Source organism: Protomyctophum parallelum (assembly GCF_964188405.1).
Source record: "Protomyctophum parallelum genome assembly, chromosome: 1".
NCBI lineage: Eukaryota > Metazoa > Chordata > Actinopteri > Myctophiformes > Myctophidae > Protomyctophum > Protomyctophum parallelum.
The window spans coordinates 70,376,402-70,401,808 of NC_139697.1; the positions used below are offsets into that span (position 1 = coordinate 70,376,402).

At 44.4% G+C, this 25,407-nt stretch overlaps 1 protein-coding gene across 1 annotated transcript in view; it reads left to right on the top strand.

The window, feature by feature from the left end:
• The first annotated feature begins 390 nt into the window (after positions 1–390).
• The window catches only part of dpysl3 (dihydropyrimidinase like 3), a 73,583-nt gene continuing 48,566 nt past the window's right edge, over positions 391–25,407 (top strand). The window contains exons 1-5 of the mRNA XM_083776991.1: positions 391–598; positions 17,478–17,566; positions 20,811–20,995; positions 24,084–24,248; positions 24,870–24,931. Of these exons, the coding sequence (XP_083633117.1) occupies positions 551–598; positions 17,478–17,566; positions 20,811–20,995; positions 24,084–24,248; positions 24,870–24,931 (549 nt within the window). The 5' untranslated portion in view covers positions 391–550. The remainder of the gene's footprint in view (positions 599–17,477; positions 17,567–20,810; positions 20,996–24,083; positions 24,249–24,869; positions 24,932–25,407) is intronic.

Here is a 25,407-nt window from a genome sequence, read left to right on the forward strand (position 1 = left end):
CCCTAGCTTTGTCCTCCACCAATTCATCATCTCTATGACTGACACAAATTAATCTTGAACAGATCTGTCCAGTCACTCCAGTGAACAATATTAGATATTACCAATCCAATGTAAACCGACCAGGTCCGGCCAAACTAATGTAGGCCTACGTTTATTATGAAGATAAATGTATTGGCTTCACAATGACTTGAACGTACAGCAAAACGTGTGAGAAGTATCTCTAAAGATAAATCTGTGTGATGTGTGGGCACTGTCCCATAGTTAGACTCATAGAGAATGGTCTTCTGGACGCCAGCTGCTGCACTGCGCCCTCGCGTGGAAAGATCGAAGCAGAGCACCCTATTGAGGGAGGGGCCGGTGGATCAGACAGTAGACGCTCCTAGCTTCAGCTTCGTTGCGAGACGCACTTTCCATCGCACCACCACCCAGCACACTGATTCTCCTATCCAGCCGAGGGCCCGCTCTGCAGCATCCACCCAGAAGGGAATATCACTTTTAATTTTAATTTTATTTCATCATATAAAGCGTCGGTTAAGAGGCGGCAGCGATCATGTCGAACATGTCCTATCAAGGCAAAAAGAATATCCCGAAGATCACAGTGAGTACGACAGTGTATTTATGCCTCACTGGCTGGCTCCTGTGTCCTACTGTCCTTCTGTCAGAAGAACTTAGATGTCTGCACTAGCTGTCTGTGGAAAACCACTGCATAGGTTCTCTTGTCTGCCTGCCTGCCCTGGTGCAACGGTGCTGCTGTAGATTATTATAGATTATAGTGTAAATTAAAGAGTTGGGGTAATGTGTTCGTTCATAATATTGTCGGACTTGGCAGCCGGTGGGGGAAAACCATGCAGAATATGATGAAATAGTGTCTGTCTGGCTGCCACAGTGACAGCCAGCCTGCATGGGAGTCTGGGAGACAAGGCAAGGCGTTTTCTTAAAGGTACCCGGCATCCTTTGTTAAGGTGCGTTGCCATGCATGCACTGACTCCGCATGTGACGACTGCCAATGAGTTAAGAGGGTCCACTTGGTTAAATGGATAAGGATTTGACTGAGGCCATGGATTGTAAAAAAAAAAAAAGTGCCTCACGTTATAGCAGTCCAGCTCTTGTATTGTACCCCAAATTAATGGTTTTATTTTTAAATAATTAATCGGAATAACTCATTATATGACAATAGGCCTCGTATAGTTATGACAATTTCACAGTGTGGCTTATTGCCGTCTGCCCGCATGCAAGTGACAGCAAGACACTAACGTCACATGACATGCTGATCCTGATCCACCACACCACGCAACAGTAAACCGTATATAGTGCTTACTCTTCTTGTTCTAAAGTCACTCCGACCTTGTTTAGCCTAAGCCTTATTAAATCTGATCTATCTACTCGTACTACACGCTAGGCTACATGTTGGGGCTGAGCTGCAGAGCAAAAAGAACTCCCCCACGCCCATGATGTGTCATGAGTTGTGAGTGATGAAGCCGCTCCTTTAGATAGGCCACTTGGACTGGAACTCTGCATCATCATCACTATAGCAGCAGCACTGCAGATTCGTAACGCATTTTGACTGAGATTCATGCCGGTTGCAGTATAGCGATGGGTCTGTGGGCTGGATTCAGGGAGGGAGAGCAGCGCGTGAGCGCGCTATCTGTCGCGGATGGGTGGGTTTGTGTCGATGCGCAAGAACATTACAGCCCCCTCTCTCTCTGTAGTCTCTCTCTCTCTGTCTCTCTGTCTCTCTCTCTCTCTCTCTCTCTCTCTCTCTCTCTCTCTCTCTCTCTCTCTCTGTGTGTGTGTGTGTGTGTGTGTGTGTGTGTGTGTGTGTGTGTGTGTGTGTGTGTGTGTGTGTGTGTCGCACGCGCGTCTAATGTAAACGATAGCCTACTTGTGAGGACAGGTGTTAATGGTTGTTTGGTCGTTAAAACAGAAATGGGGAGTTAACATTCATGTTGGGGTTATAGTAGCCTATACTGTGTGTGTGTGTGTGTGTGTGTGTGTGTGTGTGTGTGTGTGTGTGTGTGTGTGTGTGTGTGTGTGTGTGTGTGTGTGTGTCAGAGAGAGTGTAGTGAGTGTGTGTGTGTGTGTGTGTGTGTGTGTGTGTGTGTGTGTGTGTGTGTGTGTGTGTGTGTGTGTGTGTGTCAGAGAGAGTGTAGTGAGTGTGCGTGTGCGTGTGTGCGTGTGTGTGTGTGTGTGTGTGTGTGTGTGTGTGTGTGTGTGTGTGTCAGAGAGAGTGTTGTGTGTGTGTGTGTGTGTGTGTGTGTCAGAGAGAGTGTAGTGAGTGTGAGTGTGAGTGAGACAGACATGCTGGCCAGTGAGTGCATTGTTGCAGCACAGGCTGCATGCCTGCAACCAAACAGGCAAAGGGGTGTGTTTCTCCTCCCCAGGAGAAAGAGAGACACCCTTTGTCTCTGCTCAGCTCTTTAGATTTTGGGGGAGAGACCAATACAGAGCCGGCCTGCAGGGGTGTTTTAGCTGAGAGCAGCATCACTCTAAGCTTCTGTGGTAGATCAAAAATAGGACAGGACAGTGTTTTAAAGTAGATGCTGGGTTTCTATAATAAGCACCAGGTCAATATTTTCCATCCACGTTTTTTTTTAAATGTCATGAGAAAGGATGGAAATTGAGGTCCATTGACATATCTGTTCCCTCCCTGGTTTTATTTGTTTGTCGTATACCTCTGGTGGACCTACATCTGATGCTCCCTATATCCGTTAACAGGAGATTAAAGTAAATCATAAAATATTACTCTCGTGGCAACTGCCCTGATTAAATTGTTGGATTTAAATGGTCCCTGCGTTTTCCAATCCAGTATCCCAACGACTCTCCACTCTCAGAATTTCTGCCGCACAGCAGAAACATAATCCTGTGTAACGGGGGCATTCTTTTTTTGCTGATGCACGTCCACAAGATGCATTCAGATCAGAGCCCGAAACGCGATCTCCGCGTTCACCAAGTCGACTACAATAAACCCTCGGGGGGATTTGCCGTGCTGGTCTGGGGTTGGAGATATCCAGAGATTACTGAGCTGCCTGGTCATGCGATCGTGTGCTACATGTGTGACATATACTGTAAAACCTCCCCCTGGTGTTCATTTAACTATGAGGGTGTGCAAATGAGTGGACCCTACTCAAGGATTTCACGGTGTAAAAGAAGACTGCACACAGCCGATAGATAGCCCTAAGCCATAGAACTGACCGTTGGCTATACACATATACCGCTGGATGTGAATTTTGTTCCATTTGCAGTATGCCCCGCCCCACAAATTCACCTCCAGCACCTAAATCACCATGAACTGTCTGTATATATCCTGGCGGTATAGGGAATACAGGGCAGCACATCTGTTGCCATGGCGAGTGAGAGGACATTGACTGGCGAGCATCTTAGCCCACACTCAATAATTTTCCTACTGTATTTGCCGCTGGTCGGTTCCATTCCAGCCATTTCCTCAATGTCTGCTGCTCGCTGCCACGGTGGCTCTGACTCCAAGGTGTGGCTCTCTTGCTTTTTATTTATTTATTTTATATACTGTATATATACCCCCACTCCCTTCCTTCTTTCATTCGCTATAACAGTAGCCACAGTGTTGTGTGTAGCATGCTGGTGCATGTCATCAATAATCCCTCTCCAGCTGGAAGGAGCATCTGTGGGCAGCGGCAGGCGAGGCAGAGAGTGGATCTCTCTAAACCAAACCACCCCCCGCCGCCTCCTCCGCCTCCTCCTCCTACCCCTGTTGGCACGCCACAGAACTGGGGGTCCATGCCAGCCCCACGCGGGCTGTGGTGGTGGGGGGGGGAAAGCGGGGCTTGACTGAGAACGCAACGCACAGCGCTGTGTGTGTGTGTGTGTGTGTGTGTGTGTGTGACCACCCACAGGTTGCCGTGCGACTCACCATGGTGACCGGCATACAGAACTGATGTCAGGAAAAAATACACCACCCGCGTGCGTCTCAGGTCTCCTTGCAGGGGAAATGATGTGATACACACACACACACACACACACACACACACACATTCCCTCATACTCAGACACACAAAGCCTAAACCTCAGACACACACACACACACACTCTCCTCAGACCACTTGAGAGAACGTGTCGGCAGTCAGAAGCGAATCAGGGCCTCCGCGTGCCCAGGCGACCAGGACACAGTGTGAGCCTCCAGATTCCTAAAACACCACAATTTATATCTGTGTGATTCTATCTGATTTGGAGCCTGATTTAGATTGATAAGCCTCATTGTTTTGACTTTTCCAACATGTAAAAAAAAAAAAAGAAAAGAAGAAAGAAATGAAAAAGAGAGAAAAAAAAGCCAGGGAAAAAAAATCCCATGCGCTCTTGAGAAAAGTGTAAATATTTTGGGGTCACCAGGCAACAGGGCTGAAGCAGAAGCACTGGCGCGCATGCAGAATGACTTTCCTCTTCCACTTTTCCCTCCCCTGTGTCCTTGCCATCCCCGCCCTCACGCCCACTGTCCATGCATAGAAATCTCTCTCTCTCGCTCTCTCGCTCTCTCTCTCTCCCCCTCTCTCCCTCCCTCCCTTTCTCTCTCGGAGCTAATGGAGAACTCGTATCCTGTCACTGGCTTCTGGCTGCATGTTTGTTTCTGGCACTGCTGTTTTGCAACATTAGGAAACACAGGACACGGTTGTTCGTATCATTATTTGTTTTAAGCCAGTGAGCGACATGACCCCCCCCCCCCCAATTAGCTCGTGTCCCAGTTTGCGATCAGGCTTCTTGCTTCATCCTGATACAGTAGATGTCACTGTGTATCAGCATGCTACTGTACCAGCAGTCCAGCACATCCTGTGGTCTATTTTTTGATTGTGGTGCAGGGACAGTTTCCCGTGCTGCTGTCTTTGTATAAAGTACATGACAGAACTGATAGTTTTAGTATCCTGTCTTCAATTAACTCTGAATAGGTTTCAGATATCAGGCTGGTGCTATAGGCTGAAATAGGAGCCTATGATTATTGGAGAAGTTCTACAGAAGGTACTATTCCTGTGATTCTAGAAGGGTCAGGTTTTTGGTAGTTCACCACCATAAATCAAAATTACACGTCTTTATCTTGAAACCTTTTTTGTTTACTTAGTTCTCTAACAAATAATAATGGCTGAATAGCTTTGTGCTGGGATTTTGTGTTATGAATCTGTATCGAATGCATAAATTGATATGGATATATTCATTGAATCACTGGCTGGCAATTTACAGACAATCGTGTTCTCATGGCATCTGAAATGATCCTCTTCACTGTATGCGCATGCGTATGCATATGTGCATGCATAAAGTGAGTGGCAAAGTTAGTGGCAAAGTGAGTTTAACGTTGTTTAATGTCATTTCATACAATCAGATGTCAAGGCCAGAAAGTAGTTTTTTGCCACTCAGTAGGTGTTCCCGGATAACTTCCGGGTGTGATGCCTCTCATCATAGGCAGTGGTGGCCTGTTAAATGTTCGCCGCAGTGCTCACACTTTGCTAAACACTGGTGAACAGATACACACACACAAAGGCCTTACAATGTAGAATTATTTTAGAGTCGACAATGTTTTGCCTTCCATTTCCCCGTTTCCTTTGGTTTAAATTGAATCTTCTATCACAAGACAGCAGCCTAAAATACCATTAGCCAATTTGCTTGTGTCCAGACAGGAAGAATGTCTTATACTGTGGATTACTTTGTCCATCAGTAGTGGACAAGGGAAAATAATTTAACCACGGAAGAGCAAGGAGTTTTAATAATCCTCAGGGCCACATTCTTTGTGTGTCATCTCTCAAAACATGTTTACTGTAGGACTCCCAAACATAAGATTTGACTTGGCTTAAAATCCTGTTATTTTGGGAGAGCACTGTCTCTGCATTGTTTCACTGGCTGAATATTGTACATCATAGATAAAACATTGGTTTATGTTTTGCAGTATATTCCAGACAGTTTTCACATGTTTTGTGTGGGATCCTTAAGATATCTGAGAATGAAATAGAGTCCGCAACACTGGTAAAAAAAAAACACTGAAAAAAGAAGAAGGTAAAGGATCTTCTTCAGGAGATCCCAGTGATCGAAAACGTTGAATTAATAAACCAGTGGAGCTGAGTTTTTTCCTTACCAGTGTTGCAGACTCTATTCCTTTCTCTTGTACTGCCATTTGTCCAGCACCTGGGCTAGAGTGGATGTGCATGCTCTATTAACTTTGTCAGCCTTAAGATATCTGCCATGCTTGAATATCCCTCTTTCAAGAGATGGAATAATGAGTGTGGCCTGTTCCTCCCCTGTGACTCGATATGTTTGAAACTGTGAATGTAAATGTGCACTAACAGATGTTCTCCCATGAGCCGCCATGCCTTTCAAAGACCTGTCAATGGCTACGCCGACGAGCAACTGAATACCATTTGTCGCCAAACCCAAGGGAAACTGGACCACTCTTCAATATATGTTTCTCAGATTTCTCTCTCTATGGTTATCGATACTCCCATAAAGTGTTAATATACGGGATGACAAGATGACGAGAAAACATTTTCAAATGTCTTCCATACATTTTCCTTGTCAAAAGCAATAGCCGTCAGCCAAGTGCTTCGCTATTGGCCCACTCAAGTGACATTGGATCATTTAAAACAATATTATTGCTCCATTGTGGCTTTAATGCTTCGCTTTTTTCTATTTTAAGTTTTTAAATCCATGGCAACTGTAGCCTGTGTGCTTCGCATGTTGAGCTTTGTGGCTTATTCTCTAATGGTGCCTTAAATTGTATCTCACGGTTGTATTACTCTTTCTGTGCTGTGTAGCATTTCCATGATTGACAGGCGAGGACATTATAATGTCGATGACCTAGTCCTAGACTCCTAGTGAAGGTCAGAGCAAAATGACCAGCTGAAGGATCACTATTCACTGATGATGTAATGGCACTTAACCATGCCCACATCAGACAGCCTGAGGCAACATGGGTAATGTTGTTTGTGCTGTCTGGATCTCCTGTTTTATACTTTGTAGTACTATGGTGTACTTTGTAGTACTATGGTGTTTGTAGTACTATGGTGTCCCATCTTGTACTATGGTGTAGTACAAGATGGGTCTTTTTAAATGTTTCAAACACAAAAAAGCAGAATATATGAGTAGATTATGGTAAAATGCAGCACCATATGCTAGATTGATGAGACTGACAGTGACAAACAAAGTAGATATGTCATATATCCTAATCACTATTATTTAGCAGAAAGAACACGTTCAGAAATTAATCTCATTCACTTTGTCATTTTGAGGAAGAAAGCAGATTTAAGGCTACTCTCTATATAGCATACTCTATCTATTGTCTCTATCTAGTGTCTATCTGCAGTATCTCCTAGTGTTTTTGCAAGGTTCAAGTGGTTAAAGGAGAATCGTAAAAAAAAAAGAAAGCTGGAACACGTTCAAATGAGGAAATCTTTCATGGGTTGCACATCAGCAATATTTACTGTATGATGTCATAACGTCTGAATTGGCCATCTCCGAGCAGTGGCGTGCCGTCCAAAAACATCTGTGGGATTAGGACTGCTATCATGTGACGTATGCACATTGCACACAAACCTCCATCAAATGCCGTCGAAACGTTCTGCCCGCAGAAAATTTAAAGAACGCTAAACCAAACCACTGCCGAATTGATTAGGCTGGTATAATATAAATTCGGAGTACAGTCAGACTACAGTACTGCATATGTATTATTGTCACCCTGTGGGTGTTGCTTTGTTACATTAATGTTGTAACAAAGGGTGCATATTTCATGCTGCTAACCACAAAGTAATTTCTCTGTAATAATGGTGTACGGACTGAGAGAGAGGAATGTACTGCTTTCACGAATGAGGGAGTTTGGTTTACAGTTGAAACCAACGGGAATTAACTAAGCATTATGATTAAACTTTTGGCCATCACTTACATGCCTTTCTTAGCCAAAACCGCCTTGCAATAATGACTGTATCTAGCCTTTTCTGCCTCTGAAACTCTTAATATCATAATGAGGGTGCCACAGTGTTGGTTGAAAGAATTACCTTTGCAATGTAGCTTGCATGCATCTAGTGACAGTAATATGAAGAGTTACGTGTATGTTGATAGAAACTGGTATGATGAAACAGAAGGTGATACAGTGAATAATGGTTCTCAACGGTCCCCAGCTACTAATTGATAATTAGGAACGAAATGGGCCCTTATGTTATGGCCATGGGTACACATGAAACCATGGTTTCATTCATTTGGAGATTTGATTTTACAGTGTAGATTGGGGCTCAAGAGATAGAAATCATATCAAATAGAGGTCCATGGCCTAATTAATCAAACTGGGCATCCTTGAAATTAAAACTGTTGTGTTGTTTGGATACATTGTGTGTATCTGTGCCACTAACAGTAGCTAAATGGAAGGATGTCATGTGCATATTATGAAAGGATAAAACATATCATGGTGTGGAGGAAATTAGTAACATTTAATGCAGTTCTTACACATTCCTAGAGATAACAAAATAAATGTGTCTTTTAAAAGGCTCTGACTGTTTGGTCACCCCTCATTGCAGCTCAAACGATAGAACGTCGCAGTCCCGCCCCCTACGAGGATCACCCAGGAAATAATTTCCTGTTTATTTTCCTCATAGACTTTTCAAAAACTATTTATTTAAAGACTGTTATGCCGTGGACAAAGCCAACTCGGATCGTGTTGATTGTTGAAATAATTAGAAAGAAGAAAAAAAGGCAGGGTACAACACTTTTTGTTTTGTTTTTCTTCTTACTAATTATTTGACCGGCCCAAAACATTGTTTGTTGTCATGATTTGTCACAACTCGAGCTGGCTTTGTACGAGGCTTAAAAGGTCTTTAAATAAATACTTTTTGAAATTTCTATGGGGAAAATGAAATGAAATGCGACGCTCTATACTGTATCAATATAGTTGCATAGTCTACTATTTGACAAGTTGACATATTTGTTTTTCAGTGCCTAATGAAATTATTTTATAATTCAAATAAGACTCAAATCCAATCCACGCAAATGATAAATATGCGTGTAATGAGTTGCAGTGAGTCAAAGGGGAAGTAATGTTTCATTTAGCAGACTAAGGTTTACTGATTTGCAATGGTAATGGAAGGCTATTGATCTTTACAGTGACTGTGCTCTCTTTCATGGCGCGGTGGGGAGTGGGGGAAGTGTACGCGCACGTGCACACGCGTGTGTGCGGGATGTCTGCATGCGTGCACACACATGCATCTGTGAGGGCTTATTAGCATGGCACTGCAGTATAGCATAAGGGACCCATGCACCAGGGCAGGGGCACACCCTCTACTGCAGCACAGTACATCAGGGCCAGGCCATATAGACGACCCCTCCATCGACCAGCCTAACGGCTAATGAAAAAGAAAGGGCTTGCCTCCCCTCAGGTACTCAAAGACACACATCTCCTCTAGCCAAGTAGATGATAATTCATAATTATGTTGTATTCTATTGGCCTGTTTGTTCTGTTTCATGTACTGTAGGCCTACATGGACAAAACCCAGTTTTTTTGTCTATATCAAGGGTGTTTCTTTTCCATGGAATACATAAAAAGATCTACCGGTAATGTCCCGTAAGCAATGTTGAAGTTATAGTTACGTTACGTGCTAACTATGACTGATTGCGGTGATTTCTATTTGGTCTCCATGGTCTTCTATTGAGAAATTGATATCTAGTTGTAGAGTCTGACAATGTTTCCCCCGAATCCCCTCAGTAACGGTCCCTGATGACTTTTCCACTGTTTTCCCCCCGAAAAACAGCAGCAGTCTCAGCAATCTCAGTCGTAAAATAAAATGTCAGCACTTGCATGGTTGACCCGGGTTCAAATTTTGGGTAGTAGGACATAAAGAGAAGGTTGAAGTGGTCAATCAGGTTGCATTCCGCTTGTCTTAAGGGAACCCCTTTTGGTGTTTTAAGCATTATGTTAAACTTTAGCTATTAAAAAAATAGCAGATCTACAAGCTCATAGTGCGGCACTGAGTGCCACGCTATGAGCTTGTAGGTCTACTATTTTAGAAAAATCACACCCGTGTGAAGTGAGTGGTGCAACTCCGTGTGGGTTCCAGACCCACAGGAACGCACCCAGGGTGCCGGCCCGGTTCCGGCGAGGCACCCCGCGTCCTAAACGGTAGAGACATGACAGTTACACCATGTGGGGGTCCCCAGGGGTGTGGGGGGGGGGGGGGGGGGGAGTTCCAGACCCCCAGGAACGTGCCCAGGGGGCCGGCCGGTTCCGGCGTGCCACCCCGCGTCCGAAATGGTTGAGAAATGACAGTTACCGTGTGGCAGTCCCTCTACTATACTGTACTGTACTGTCACTGTACTGTACTGGCACACCCGAAAGCATCATATATACAGTTAATATGTGCGTGTGTGTTTGTGTGTGCTTTAGGTTGCGCACAGGTGGTGAAAAACAACCATGTTGTTTTCGTGCTCATACCCAGCCAGCCAGCTACCCAGCTACCCAGCCACCCACCCACACACATAGCTCCGTAAGGGAGTGGTTGCACCACTCAGAAATCGTGAAATTGTGGCGCAAATCTTTGAATATATATTCCTTTGAATATATAAACGTTTTTAACTCAAATCTTTACTTCTGGGGGGTCCCTGGAACAACATATTTTCAGATGGGGGTTGGTGGCCAATTACAGTACATACATTTTTGGGGGTCCTTGACATGAAAATGTTTGAGAACCGATTTCGTCGTGATTTTAGAAGCCATTTGTAGAATCGACGTCAGGTCAAAATGGGTTAAGCTGCTTGTCTTTTAATACTGTACGTAGTGCACTATAGGGTGTGATACTGTAACTTGGAGCTGTCTGGGAGGAAATGAAGTGTAACCCAATGAGGTTTAACATAGAATATGATGATCTATGCTTACAGTAACGTCACCACTACGTGGTCCAACCACTGAGGGCTGGATGCTGAAATGTACCGTAGAGCTACAGGGCGTGGCAGGCTGGAAAGGAGCGTTCCATCAGTCTCACTTCTACATGGACATTACACACTCACACGACATGCACCATGCACGCACACACCACACGAGCACCAAGACACAACACAGAATAACACCAATACAAGGGACCAGTGCATTCATTCACACAACACAAACGCAACACATTATCTGTGTAGTTGCGTTGTCTGGTGTGTGCGTGTGCGTTGGTGTGCGTGTGTGTGTGTGTGAGCTCACGTCTTGGTCTTACATCACCACATGCAGTACAGTGCAGTGACTCAGTGAGGTGCAAAGGGAGGGGCTGCAGACCCCTCCCACTGACCGGGGTCTCCCAGAGGACAGTAAATCACTGCACACATGATGCGCTCATGGGAACATGTAGAACGTGTAAACTGCCATTTCATTCCTGCTGTGAAAGCCAACCCGTGGTCATCTGTTATGGATCTTACTAATGCCTATACCGATTCTGACATTCGTTTTGGAGAAGAAGGCTCTCTTTCAAAGATTCCATCACCCTGAAATAGGCATCTGATTCCACTGTCTGTGTGTCTTTCATCCTAGGCAGACACGTTTATTATTTGCCATACTGTACACTTAAAGCGTTTAAAGCACTTTTACCGACGATTTAATGTTGAATTACACTGGATAATTAACAACTTTATCAACAGTGTATAAGGATAAGGATCTATTTTGAAACTAACAAAAGCTTGGTTGAAACTTGAAAATGCAAATAAGTGGCCCAATGTAATGGACAACCTCTGAAACCAACCTCTTCGGACTGCACCTCAAACTCTCAACCGGAGCAAGGGTCAGTCAGACTGTACCCGTCTTGAGTCTTGCCTATAGTTCTTTGTTCATGTTCATGTTCATGTTCTAGTTTTCATGGTTCTACGTTCTTGTCTTCCACAGGTGTATCTCATGTAATTAGCCCTCCTGTGTATATGTTAGTCTTATTCCTCAGTCCCTGTTGGATCACTGTTTGGTGTCATGTTATGTTAGTTTGTGTTAATCTCTTCTGTTCACAATGAGACAACGGTGGCCGAACGGTTTGCGTTTTGATATCGGAAGGTCGCTAGTTCGTATCCCCGGACCGGCACGTTATTACCACCGCTGAAGTGCCCTTGAACCCTTACCATGAAATGTTCTATGAGCAGGGCCTGGCTGTAAACAAGTTATTGAGCTTAGTCCAGTTACCCTGGGTAAACATAGTACCTTTCCTTTCCTTTTCCAACCATGGGTTTTGACCACTACCTGCCTGGCTGTCCTGCTTTTGGGTCCTCTCACCACACTAGTACTTGACAAAGGGTTGTGTGCCAGGAGTGTTGTTTACTCAATCTCAATCAATTACTGTCGTAACATGTGTTCTCATTGGCCACTAATCCCATGGGCACATTAGCCTGACAAAATGTTCATGATGCTTATTTCAACCTTGCACTTCTGTAAGTTCTGGCTAAGAGCATCTGCTAAATGCTTATTTGTTAATTATAACCTTCCCATTTGTGAGAGCATTATATGAAGCATAAATGTGTATCGACCAGACTAGCATTATGATGGTCCTAAAACACCTCTTGAGGCCCCATGGCTCATGGGACTCATTTTGATTTTGGCTCATCGTTGAACCGAGTCACCCAGGCCTTGTGTTGGGGCAGCGGTGGCTTTTGAGATAGACAACTGTGTCTGGAACTCTGGATTAGATTACCAGCTCCTTCTGGCATCAAGTGAGAACTTTATATAAAAGCAGACAATAGTAGTATAAGATGCTTGTTGTGGTATGGTGCTGTTAAAGGTCGTGTAAATGATATTGTATAGTTCAAACTAAATGGCTTTGTTGCCCATTTAATTCAGAAGAGAGTAGGCCTAGTGGCCTACCTATTGATAAATGGCTGATAAACTGATAAGCTTCAATTAGTTAGTGTTAGTTAGTGTTCCAGTTACAATAATGTCTACTAATCTATTTTGTCATCACTTTCACTCTTATATCCTGCTTCTGATTACTAAAGATCTGGAAACACTCTTGTTACTGAATGAACAAACACGCTGTAGCATCAATAACTATCCGATCATAGAGCTTTATATAATTTAACAAGAAAAATCACTTACTGCAATTTGCGGGGTAGAATTAGCTGCTACAGTATGATGTACTGTACAGTCAGCAGGATTTTAATTATAACAGTTACTGTCTGCGGTTTGATTGTTTATGCATCCAACTGTTCTTACAGCCAGGAGATCAGCCAGCTGCCTAAACCACTCAGCCAAACCTCACTCAACTCACCATCCAAGCCTCTACCCAGCTAGCCATGTAACCATTTCTTTCTGCTCAGCAGGCCAGTATAAGCAGGCCACATGCCTGTCAGTAGACTAAGCAGCCCCTCAGTCAGCCAGCCAGCCAGCCAGCTAGCTATTCAGCCAGACAAACCTTCTCCCCGGCTCTCCCTCAATGCAGCTAAGCTGTCACCATAGCAACGGCCTGCTAGTGGCCGTCTGCGGCGCAGTGGCAGCATCGCTAACGTCTGACTGTGTCTGTGTAGTCGTGGCAACGCCCCAATCACACCATGTTATCAGAGGGATGGTTGAAGAGCTGCTCGCAGCCAAAGACGCAGCTGTGCTCGCTGCACATGATTATGTTACTGTATCCTACGTGTGATTCATACTATGGCCTACTAGAGACACTTTTATTTATTGTTGTCAAAGGATAAATAAAAAAACTAAATGTATCCATTTAGAGTAGACTATCTATCTGAGCAGATCCAGGCCTACTTAGAGTAGAATTACTATTTTGCCTGTTGTTATTAACATATTAAAGTGAAGTGATGTATGCTTTAATTAAGGACTTAGGACGGGTGGATAGATCTCAGCCAGCCTGTAAAATCTACTTTGAATCTGTTGTCAGCCACCCAAGACGTATCACTATGACTGCTGTAGGTCTTATCAAACGACACCACAAGGAATACGCTTCACTGTATAAAAGCAGAAAAAGTAAATTTTTAACTGCACTTCTCGCGCAAGTAACTAGAAATGCACTCTGTCGAGCTGCCAACTTGCGCCTTAGTAGCAGAGCGTGCAAGTACTGCTACTAACTAATGTCTATTACAACTGCTGTTCTGAAGCCCTTAGACCCGTTATTGACCTTATATCAACCTTGAAACGTACCTTAGTTACGTCACCATCAACAGCCAATAAGGGACCACCATTCTTACCCCGACACACATACATACATACACATGCATGCATACTGTACACACCCAGCCGATCACGAAACGTACCGTAGTTATGTCGGAAAACACAGACATACGCCCAGCCGATTACAGTACTTGTGCAAGTAATATTAAGCTAAGATAGGCTAAGTATATACAAGACATGTATAGTATATACTGTACACACACACACATACACACACACACACACACACAGTATACACAAGACGACGACTAACGTTTCAATGTTACATCTTCACAATCATCTTCGTTCAGAGTCAACCGTTATATGGTCACCTATGTACCTTAAGCACTTTGGCTATCGGCAACCCATTACTGTAAAAATTTTATCCGTGAGACTGCTGTAGGTCTCCTCCATAAAACAACACCAGAGGAAGAGACTACTACTTTATGACTGTCGTAGACTCGTAGTGGGTCTCAGGACACCTCAAGTAATGGACTTGACTGTAAAATGACAATTTACAATTTACAATTTAGGCATTTAGCAGACGCTCTTAATCCAGAGCGACTTACATTTTAAGCAAGAACAAAGCATGGGAATACATCACATAAAAAGCATTTATCATGAAACATGCATAAGCTAAGAAAGTAACAGTGGAATATTTATATAGTGAAACTATACATACACTATACATATAAACTATACATCTTTACTACTATGCTATATATGTGTACTATGGCGTGCTATGACTACATACAATACAATTACAGTGCTGTCTACATAACATGCTATAAGTCTGTATCAAATGCTATATAATCCAACAGAAATGCTATCTAAGGGTTTAGGGTAAGTGCTAAGGGCCATGATGGAGTCTGAAAAGGTGGGTTTTCAGGCTACGGCGGAAGATTGGGAGTGATGCTGCAGTTCTGACTGCAATGGGAAGTGCATTCCACAGTTTTGGAGCCAGAAGGGAGAAGAGTTTGGGACGTGTGGAGCGTTGTCCCGGCGTTTTTAGTGAGGGTACTTCCAGCTTCCCTGCGTTGGCTGATCTGAGTGCGCGGGAGGGTTTGTAGGGTTCAATCATACTTGTAAGATATGGGGGAGCCATACCTTTGGTTGCTTTGAATGCCAGCATCAGAGTTTTGTATTCTGTGCGGGCAGCGACCGGGAGCCAATGACCGTGTGTGTGTGTGTGTGTGTGTGTGTGTGTGTGTGTGTGTGTGTGTGTGTGTGTGTGTGTGTGTGTGTGTGTGTGTGTGTGTGTGTGTGTGTGTGTGTGTGTGTGTGTGTGTGTGTGTGTGTGTGTGTGTGTGTGTGTGTGTCTAATCATACAACACCACGGGGAATAATGGTTACTGTATAAACTGACTCATCATTGAGGCTTTTGTTTTTCTAAAGTGATTATTTTCCTCACATTTGTGCAGTATTTATATCAAATTTTTCATATCACTTTGTAGGTTTGCACTATACTGTAGACAGAGCATTAATCACAGTATCACACATACTGTAATTAATCATACATACAATGCATTTGATAGAAACTAAGTGATAAGTACTATAGACGAATAACAGTTTAAGTCCAAATTTTATTCTGACCCCTCCACGAAAAGGCCTCGTTGTCCTGACCCCTTATCCATCATTTATACATTATGGATAATTAGTGTGGACTTAAACTGTTATTCGTCTATGGTATTATTCTTTTTTTGAACACTTTTTATTACCACTTTTTGGTAATAACTGCTCTTAACATTACAAGATGATAATGATCTCACGTGTCACTATATCCTCATTGAAACATTAAGATGCCAGCATGAAGTGATGTGTGAAGGATGATTGTGATCACTCCATTTGGGTCTGGTCTGTACCATAAAAAGACTCAAAAGAGGCACGGCATGGTCACACAAAGACTCAGAGGGCCGTGGCTCAAAGACTCAAAGGTTTTTTATATTACAAAGACTCAAGGACGTGTGGTCTGTCACATCCATCCATCTGTATTCTCTTATCTGGAGTGAGTCGGGTCGTACAGTACCAGTAGAGAAACTCTGACCTTACTTTCCGTGGCCACATCAGCCAGCTCTAACTGTGGGATCCTGAGGTAGATGTATACAGTAGAGTAAACCCTCCACCCATGGTCCTGCCTGGGTCTGCCCAGTGTGGTCTCTTCCCAGTTGCGGCGGTTTACCTGAAGAACCTCCCTGGGGAGGTGCCCAGCAACCATCCTTACTAGATGGCCCTATATCCGTAAGGGAGATATGCCAGCCACACTCCTGAGAAAACGTATCCTCAAAGGTGGACCCTGTTGTAAACAAGTGTAATGCTTTAATAGTGCGTCGTAACAGTCTTTGTATTGAGTTGTGCTTCCATGTGAAGTGTATACACCCATTCTGCAAACGGTTAATAAATACTCCAATCAATCAATCTTGTTCTTTCGGCCATGATGGCCCCAATTTCACGACCATAGTGAGTGTAGAACATGGAGATTGACTGATAGATCGAGAGCTTTGCCTTCTGGCTCAGCTGTCACATAATGGAGTTTGCATAGTCGCTGTGAAATGGGATTTACTTGGAATGTACTTACCATAAATCACAGCAATGCCATGTATCACATTGACTCTCCTTACTTCACAGTCTGTCATCTGAAATGGTTTTACTTTTGTACTTTTGTGGAACGATACAATGAAAATAAAATTATGAACGATATCTCGATGCTGAACGTTTCACATCATTCATCATATGTTGGTATTGAATGGAATACATTTGCAATGACAGTATAGGGAAAAGGCTGTGTGTGTGTGTGTGTGTGTGTGTGTCTGGGGGGGGGGGGGGGGGGGGTAGGATGGGGGAGTTTGAGGCAGGGCTGTGCATGACAACAGCCCAACTTCTCCCACTAGCTGCTAAGGAAACACACCGTCCAAGAGCACATCTGCAGAGGGCGGAAAAAATAGCAGGAAATCATAGAGAGATGGGGGGAATTCTGATGATGAGTTGCATGCACATCCAACATGACCTCATCTGAGGCGCAAGGCAGAAGATCTCTGCACTTTAAAATCCTGCTTGAAGTTGTGGTGAAGTTAACCTCAGGTCAAGATAATTGTCATACAATAAATGGCGAAAGTAGTCAATCTACAAGCGAAAATAGCTGATCTGCAATTTTTGGAGGCTGGCTATCTTTAAAATAGTTTCAGTGTTACATTTTTGTATTTATTTTAAAATATTTATGTTCTATAATATGACAAAAATAGGGACGCCAAGTTTAAAGTGGTTAACCTGCACATTTTAACTCAAAGTAGGTCAGTGCTATAAGGTCCTCCTCTTCCTCCCCCGTCTGTCTGTCTGTCTGTCTGACTGTCTACCTCTCACTGTCTCTCTCTCTCATCCTCTGCAGAGCGACAGGCTTCTGATCAAAGGCGGGCGGATCGTAAATGATGACCAGTCCTTCCACGCTGACATCTACATGGAGGATGGCGTCATTAAGTAAGGCCGCCACCATTCCCGCCACCATTCCCGCCACCATTCCCACCACCATTCCCGCCACCATTCCCGCCACCATTCCCTTCCCTTCCTGAACAAAATAAAAAATGCACTTGCTCTACGTCTTTCCGCTCCTGATGTATGGCCGATTTAATTTTGCGCTTAAAGCTTAATCATGACCGTGTCTTAAATTAAGCTTGTCTTTCGAGGGCAGCCGTCTTGTAATTCTCAACGAGTTTCATGAAAATGATCATCTTGACCTTTTGGCCTTGCTGATCGTTCATCATTGCGACAAAGGTTTCATGACATGCAGTAAAGGCCGTCGACATCGGGAGTCGAACCCGCGGCACACTGCCAGACTGGATTACCAGCCAAGGTGCCTGGACCATTGAGCCATGGCCCAGATCTCAGTGTTTTGACAGCGACAAAGGCTTGGCTTTCACCCCATTATAGATCTCATTTGGGGCGAATGTGCTCCCCACAACATTATTTACGATTCTGTGCAACTGTCCATCGAGTCGGCTCCAGCGAACTTCGCAACGTTCGCCACGGCAACTTGTTCGCTTTAGCTCAATCGGTGGTGGCTCTCGTTGCTCAAGGTCGCTTGAGACGGTGCCCCTCCGTCGCGGTCAAAGGAGTAGCCGTCATCAATGCACAGAATGCAGCTACTGAGATCTTGTACAGTAGGTCAGTAGACCATGCAATAGTCTGATTAAAGTGATTCAGTGCATTGATATAATCCGAAGGATGAGGCTGCACACAGGCTCGTAAGGGGTTAATAACGCCATGAGGCCATGATGTGCCTTCAAAGTAATCAGTACAATCTTAGAGCAATCCTAAAAGAATAATATAGTAATAATGTTCTTTTCTCCTGGTTTTAGTTAAAGCTCTCAGTGTTTTTTTGTTTTGATTAATTGTGTAAGACATGTTAAAACACCATTGTCAGGGCATGAAGACATAACAATACTTTTGTGAAGTGACTTTGGTGTTTTAAATTGATCTGAGCGTGGATATATTCCTGAGTTGATAAATCGGGAGACGATTTCAACATCATTCTCATAATTCTAGTATAGTAGTGAGTTAAACAGATCCCCCAAAAACAGACCAAAAACTTTTTTTTATCTCATGATTAAACTTAAACTTAAACTATCACCACTCTGTCTACTGTGTACTTGCTCAGTGTCCGATCTATTTTCCCCCCTAGTGATCACACATTATACAACAGGTCGTTTCGAGGAAGCAATCTGATTGGTTGAAACAGCCTTCTAGCCGTGGTTCAAACGAGCACCACTCCACACCTAATCAAAACAAAGAAGCTGCTCTGTTTTCCCAGAGCACAGCAAACTCTGTGGCTAGGCTAGCTAGTTTCTTGGGACATTTGTGGTCGTAGTGACTACATCTGTCATTAAAAAAACATGCGATTTTCTTAGTTTTAAGGGTAACTGTTGTATCATTGCAATATTACACGAGAGGGTGTGGTTTAACATGATTATTCCCACTTCAGTGATGCTTGCGGAACTCGACTACATCTCGTTCCTGACCTCATCACTGTGGTGGCAATAATCACGTTAAACCACACCCTCTCGTGTAATATTGCTTAAATCCACAATACAGCTTACAGCAACGTGGGGTCCAGGGATAAAAGATTGACAGTTAGGAACCAACAAATGGACCCTTACAGGCCTGTAAATGTCTGGGTCTGTGGCCTAATGCATGTCAAACTGGGGGTCCTTGAAATGTAAACCAGGGACCTACACTACAGGATTAAAGACTCATGTCTACTTCTCTGCCAATAGGGCGTTGGGCCAGTTGCTGACGCCCAGCCTATAGTCCCTGTTTTCTATTTACCAGGGAAAGTATTTATTTTACTGTCCCACCAGACAAGAGGCATGCAGGGATAGTCACTATAGGAATCATGCTTACTCTGCTCAGGAAGACACTCTCTCTCATTCTGTGTCCAAATTCTCCTCCCCATCTGTCTCTGTCTGTCTTTCTCTTTGCCTGTCCCTGTTTCCCTCTTTGCCTCTCTCTCTCTCTCTCTCTCTCTCTGCCTGGTTCCCTATACACACCCCCTTGTCCTTGTTCCCACTCCATCTGCCAATTAGTCCCTTTGTCCCCTTCATGTGCCCCCACCACCACCACCCATCTCTTCACTGAGGCAGGCGCACACACAGGAACCTCGGACTTGCATAATAATTAGCCTGGGTTACGGCTATAGCGGTGGGCAGACACTCACACTACCCTCTGCTCATGTGTGGTATACTTAGCATTGCAGGGGTGTACGTATTTTGTAACCACTTGAGCCCCATTTAAAAACATGTTTAAAGGTTTCAACATTAAAAAAAAAAAAAAAAAAGTATGAAAACCCCACATTTATACAAGCTCACAATGTGTTCCAAGCGTCGGTATGTAACTAAGCGTTTTCTACAATTTCTTTTTTAATTATTATTTTTTTGCCTGACACGCCTATGACAATAGGGATGTCAGAGTTGTGACAGCATGACATGTTGTTGCTTCAGGATTAATTTGTTTCAGGCTCACCCTAAATTCAGCATCTTTCAACAAGTGAATGACAGCCAAAGATGACTTCCTTCTGGAACTTCACAATGTTCTACCACCAAACAGTGCACTCATTATTATTTTTTTAATTCTAAACTAGGCTACTTGATTTTATTTAGCTAAATTAGCATCATAAGCAACGAGCCGTGTCTTCTAGGTGGTATACAGTACACAGTACGTTATACATTCTTTGTGTCACAAAGAATTCATAACAAAAATAGTCCATGACCAAGTAGAATGCAGCTGGATTTTCCCATTTCGACCACTTTTTTCTTGAAGAGAAAGAATAGATGAAGCCAAGGCAGAGAGGTTAAATTAGAACTATTAAAACTCAGTTGGGGTTCTCAATGTGGGGTCTGGGGCTAGGGGTCCATGAGGTGTTTCCTGGGGGTCCCCAGCTATGTGCAGTAAATGATTGACCGTTAGGAACCAAATGAACACTGAAGTCTGTAACTCAGAAATTATACATAATGTAAAATGAACCGTTACAAGTCAATTTGGTACCAATTGCAATTACACACTCTCAGAGTTAAATGAACACATGAGGAAAGTGTAGATTGGGTCCCAGAGTTCATTGAACACACACACACACACACACACACACACTATACAACAAAGCCCCTCTGTTAAGGTTTGTGCGTGTGCCCTCTGCTGGTGAACGAGCCCCTAAACACCTCTCCACCTCCAGGCAGATTGGAGACAACCTGATCGTGCCCGGCGGGATAAAGACCGTGGAGGCCAACGGGCGCATGGTGATCCCTGGTGGCATCGACATCCACACCCACTTCCAGATGCCCTACCGCGGCACCGTCACCGCCGACGACTTCAACCAGGGCACCAGGGCGGCGCTGGTCGGAGGAACCACCATGATCGGTGAGCAGGAGGGAGATTTGTATTTTTTCTTTATTGATAGCATCAAGTGAACATGGACAGGAAAGAGAGAGAAGGGGAGAGACACGCAGCAAGGGTTGTCATGAACGGGACTCGAACACGTGACACGCTGTCAGGCCAGAGCCTATATATGTGGCATGTGCCTGGACCACTTGGCCAGCGGACGCCCCGGGGGGCGGGGGGGGGGGGGGGGGGAATTCAGTTCCAACTTCACCCAGCTGATGGCTGGTACAGGTTGAGTCTATGAATGGTATACTGCAGATACATAGTGTACTGTACATGGGAGGCGCTGCTTCTCTTTGGTTGTATGCAGATGTTACTCAGACGATATTTACTCATCCATGCTATAGCCTTTGATTTACAGCAGGCCTCCTCCATGGCATGCCAGGCGGGTGGGCTTAGCCCCTTATTAGACCATATTTACTAATCCATCCTATAGCGTTTGATTAGCCTCCTTGGAGGCTAATCAAACGGTGGGTGAGGTTAGCTGCCCCCCATCAGGTCAATCCAGACAGCAAAAGTTGTCTGGCACACTGTTTTGTTTTATGTGGCATTCCCACAAAATTAAATGTGAAATTAAATTAGCTAAAATAGAGGTAATAAAGAAAAGAGAAGTGTGTGTGTGTGTGTGTGTGTGTGTGTGTGTGTGGGGGGGGGGGGGGGGGGGGGGAGGTTGCGTTTGTCTTTGTCTTTTTCCTTTGACGCTGTAAATAATCCCCTTTTCTGAAATAAAAATGATTAAACCATCACATCAACATCACCCATATTTGGATGAGCCGGAAGCACACAAACAGAGAGGGTGGGTGGGGTGTGTACTGGGGATGTCTGTTGTGTTCCCAAAGGGGGCTGTTCTCACGGGCATCCATCCAAATAGCAGCACAAAGGACTCAACGGTGGGTGGTAGGATGTTTATGACACAGACTGGCAGAGACACAGACAGACATAGAAACACGCAAACACTGAAACTTTATCCCTATGGAAATAGATCAACCGTGTGTGTGTGTGTGTGTGTGTGTGTGTGTGTGTGTGTCTGTGTGACTGCGCTGATCTGATCTGAGACCATGTCCCGGCTTAGCTGACAGCTGCCGGATGCTGCGGTCAGACTCCTTTTGAACTGACCGCTACTGTACTGCCTGCCCAGTGCCTGGCAGCCTGGTTCTTTGCTTCAGGAGACAGCCACGCCACTGTAGTCTGGTCTATTCACAGGCTCCATCCATACTGGGATTAAGTTCCTGTGTGTGTTAAGGTGACATATGCTGTACCTTTTTTCCCTTTTCCGGTTCACATTCCCCATTTCATTGGCTCGGCAGCAGATTTGAACGGGAATCAGGTGTTTCCCATTAAATTCTGATGCAGAGCCAATCAGACAAAGCTGTGGGGCACTACTGCACTAAAACAGGAAGCCACCTTCTGGAAGCCTGGGACTACACTCATGCACAGAGCCCACAGTTGTTTTGCATGTTGTTTCTTCCGATAAATGGGAATTCTAAGCATTCTGTGAAAGGTTTTAAGGATTTTTATTGCAGTTTCATGAGGTAAAGGTTAAGGTTAGGCATGTATCAGTCAGGGTTGTAAATGAAAGGGGTGCGTGCGTGCGTGCGTGCGTGTGTCCATTAATGAGAGCAAGAAAGCGCATGCCCACGTAGCTGTATGTGTGATGTTTGTCATGTGCACGTGTGTTTTGTGTCTGGTTGCACATATCTCATACATGTGCAACTTCGTCTCTCTTCTTTACACATACTGACTAGTGACTACCCTTCGTCTCTATCAACGGTCCATTCCCTGTCATGTCTGTCTGAGCATCCGGGCGAACAAGACAGCATTTCATACCGGCTCCCGTTGAAGACAAAGAGGGCTTTTCTTTGGCTGCGGCTTGCAGGCCTCATCCCATTAACATGCAAAACAGGCTCTAAGCAGATTGGGTCGTCTTTTAATGAGATACAGAGGCTGGTCAGATGGCAGACCAGCAGGCAGCCCTGCTCTACCGCAGAAGAATTGTGGTACTGTATGGTTAAGAAGGGATGGCAACGTAACCACATGAACCCTATAACGTTCCTAATCTGGGGCGAACGAAAGTAGCCGGCCTATAGCTTGTAGATCAGCAATGTTTTGGTGTAGAGGGAAAAAAAGGAGCAGACCAAGTACAGAGCCAGAAACATGTTGGATCAATGGAGAGTTAATTGTAAACCTGATATACTCCATTTATATGTTTCCGATTTGTTTCAGCAAAATCTTGAAACTTTACAAACTTGCAGTGAAAGTAAAAGTGATATTGTGACACTTCTGCTGTTATGGACGAAGTCTGTGGGTCACCACAAATCATGTCAATGCTTTGTGACGTCGCCAGTAGCGACAGACGGTCCCAAATCCTTCAAGGAACTTGCAGTATAAGCCAAGAAATTAAGACACTGCAAACGTAGCATGACATATGACAGGACTGGTTCCCACTGACTGAGTGAACACTGCTGGAAACACCGGAGGGTTATGTAAGATAAAATACCCCCCACACACACACACGCGCACACACACACACACACACACACACACACACACACACACACACACACACACACACACACACACACACACACACACACACACACACACATGCTGACTGTTCTCTTCCCTTTCCTATTCTGTGTTTCTCACCTCCCTGTTAATTCCTTTACTGTCCGTTCCTCCCTTCCGGCCTCCTCTCCACCTTTTCATCTTCTACTTTATTGATCCTCTCTCTCCAACGACAAATCCCCTCTCTCTCTCTCTCTCTCTCTGTCTCTCTCTCTCTGCACTTTCTCCTTTTCTATCGCCCCTCCATTCTCACTCATCCTTCCTGTCAACCCTAACAATGCCCTCTACCTCATCTGCTACCGCGCTTCCTCTCATCTGATTCTCTCCTCTCCTCTCCTCTCCTCTCCTCTCCTCTCCTCTCCTCTCCTCTCCTCTCCTCTCCTCTCCTCTCCTCTCCTCTCCTCTCCTCTCCTCTCCTCTCCTCTCCTCTCCTCTCCTCTCCTCTCCTCTCCTCTCCTCTCCTCTCCTCTCCTCTCCTCTCCTCTCCTCTCCTCTCCTGCAGTGGACCATGTGATCCCGGAGCCCGGCAGTAGCCTGCTGCAGGCCTATGACCAGTGGAGGCAGTGGGCGGACGAGAAGAGCTGCTGTGACTACGCCCTCCATGTGGACATCACACACTGGAGCGACAGCGTCAGGCAGGAGGTGGAGACTCTCATCAAGGAGAAAGGTAGGTAGTCAATGTTCTCCGGATATCCCAATGACCTTTGGGAAGGAAAGACAGAAAACGTGAATGAACCCACCACAGCAGTGGTTTCCTTCACGCAACAATAATCGTGGAAACTATAATTTGACCCGTTATCGGGATTGACCAGGGTAGCTACTATGGTTTTATATGACAGTGATTCTGTTTTCCCAGCTAAACGATTGATATTATAGAATATAGATCCTATAACTCACAAATGGAACAAAAACTTGGAAGCTGAGTTTGAATCCGACTCCTGTCTTTTGGACTAGTTTTGGACTTATTTGTTAAACAAAAAATATATAATAAAAAGAAAGAAACCAAGGCGGGTTCCATGAGACGGCACTGCAATGGCTGCCCGCACTGTCCACGGGATTCCACATGTGTTGATATAGCATGGGTTTAAACACTTAATCCTACTTTATACAAACAACAAGTCGCACTGGAAATGTGTTCTGAGCTTGTAGATGGTGCATTTTTGAAAAATCTTGAAGAATTATGAAACACTTTGAATAATTGTTAATCATTTAAACACACGTCCTCTCTTATGGGGGTCCCTGGCACAAAATGTTTTCAAAAATCCCCTGTCCCACCCCACCTTTGCAGGTGTCAACTCCTTCCAGGTGTACATGGCGTACAAGGATTACTACCAGATGACCAACAGTGAGGTACGAACTCTTTAACATCTACATCCACATAATGGGACTTAAACTGACACTGCTATCTAGAATAGTGCTTCTCAAAGTGGGGTCCGGGCCAGGGACGCTTTGTGTTCCTTGAGGGGGTTCCATCTACCCAAATGGACCCTTACAGGTCTGTAACTCCTTATACAGATGGAACTGAATGGACACTTACAGGTCAATTTGGTTACATTTGTACACTCTCAGATGTATGTCATTTGAATTAAAACGTTTGAGAACCACTGATCTGTAACTCACAGTAAGTGAGCATTAGGGGTTCAAGTTTCATGATTCAAAGACATTAGGAAGTGATCAGAATGAGGTTGTGCATACAAGGAATGTCTCAATGATGTTCAAGGTTCAAGGTTGGTGTCCCCAAGGGCAAAAGGTTTTACAGCAGGTCATAAGGCTTGAAACACATATAAATACATCAGTCAGACCAAAGTTATTGCTGTTCATTACTA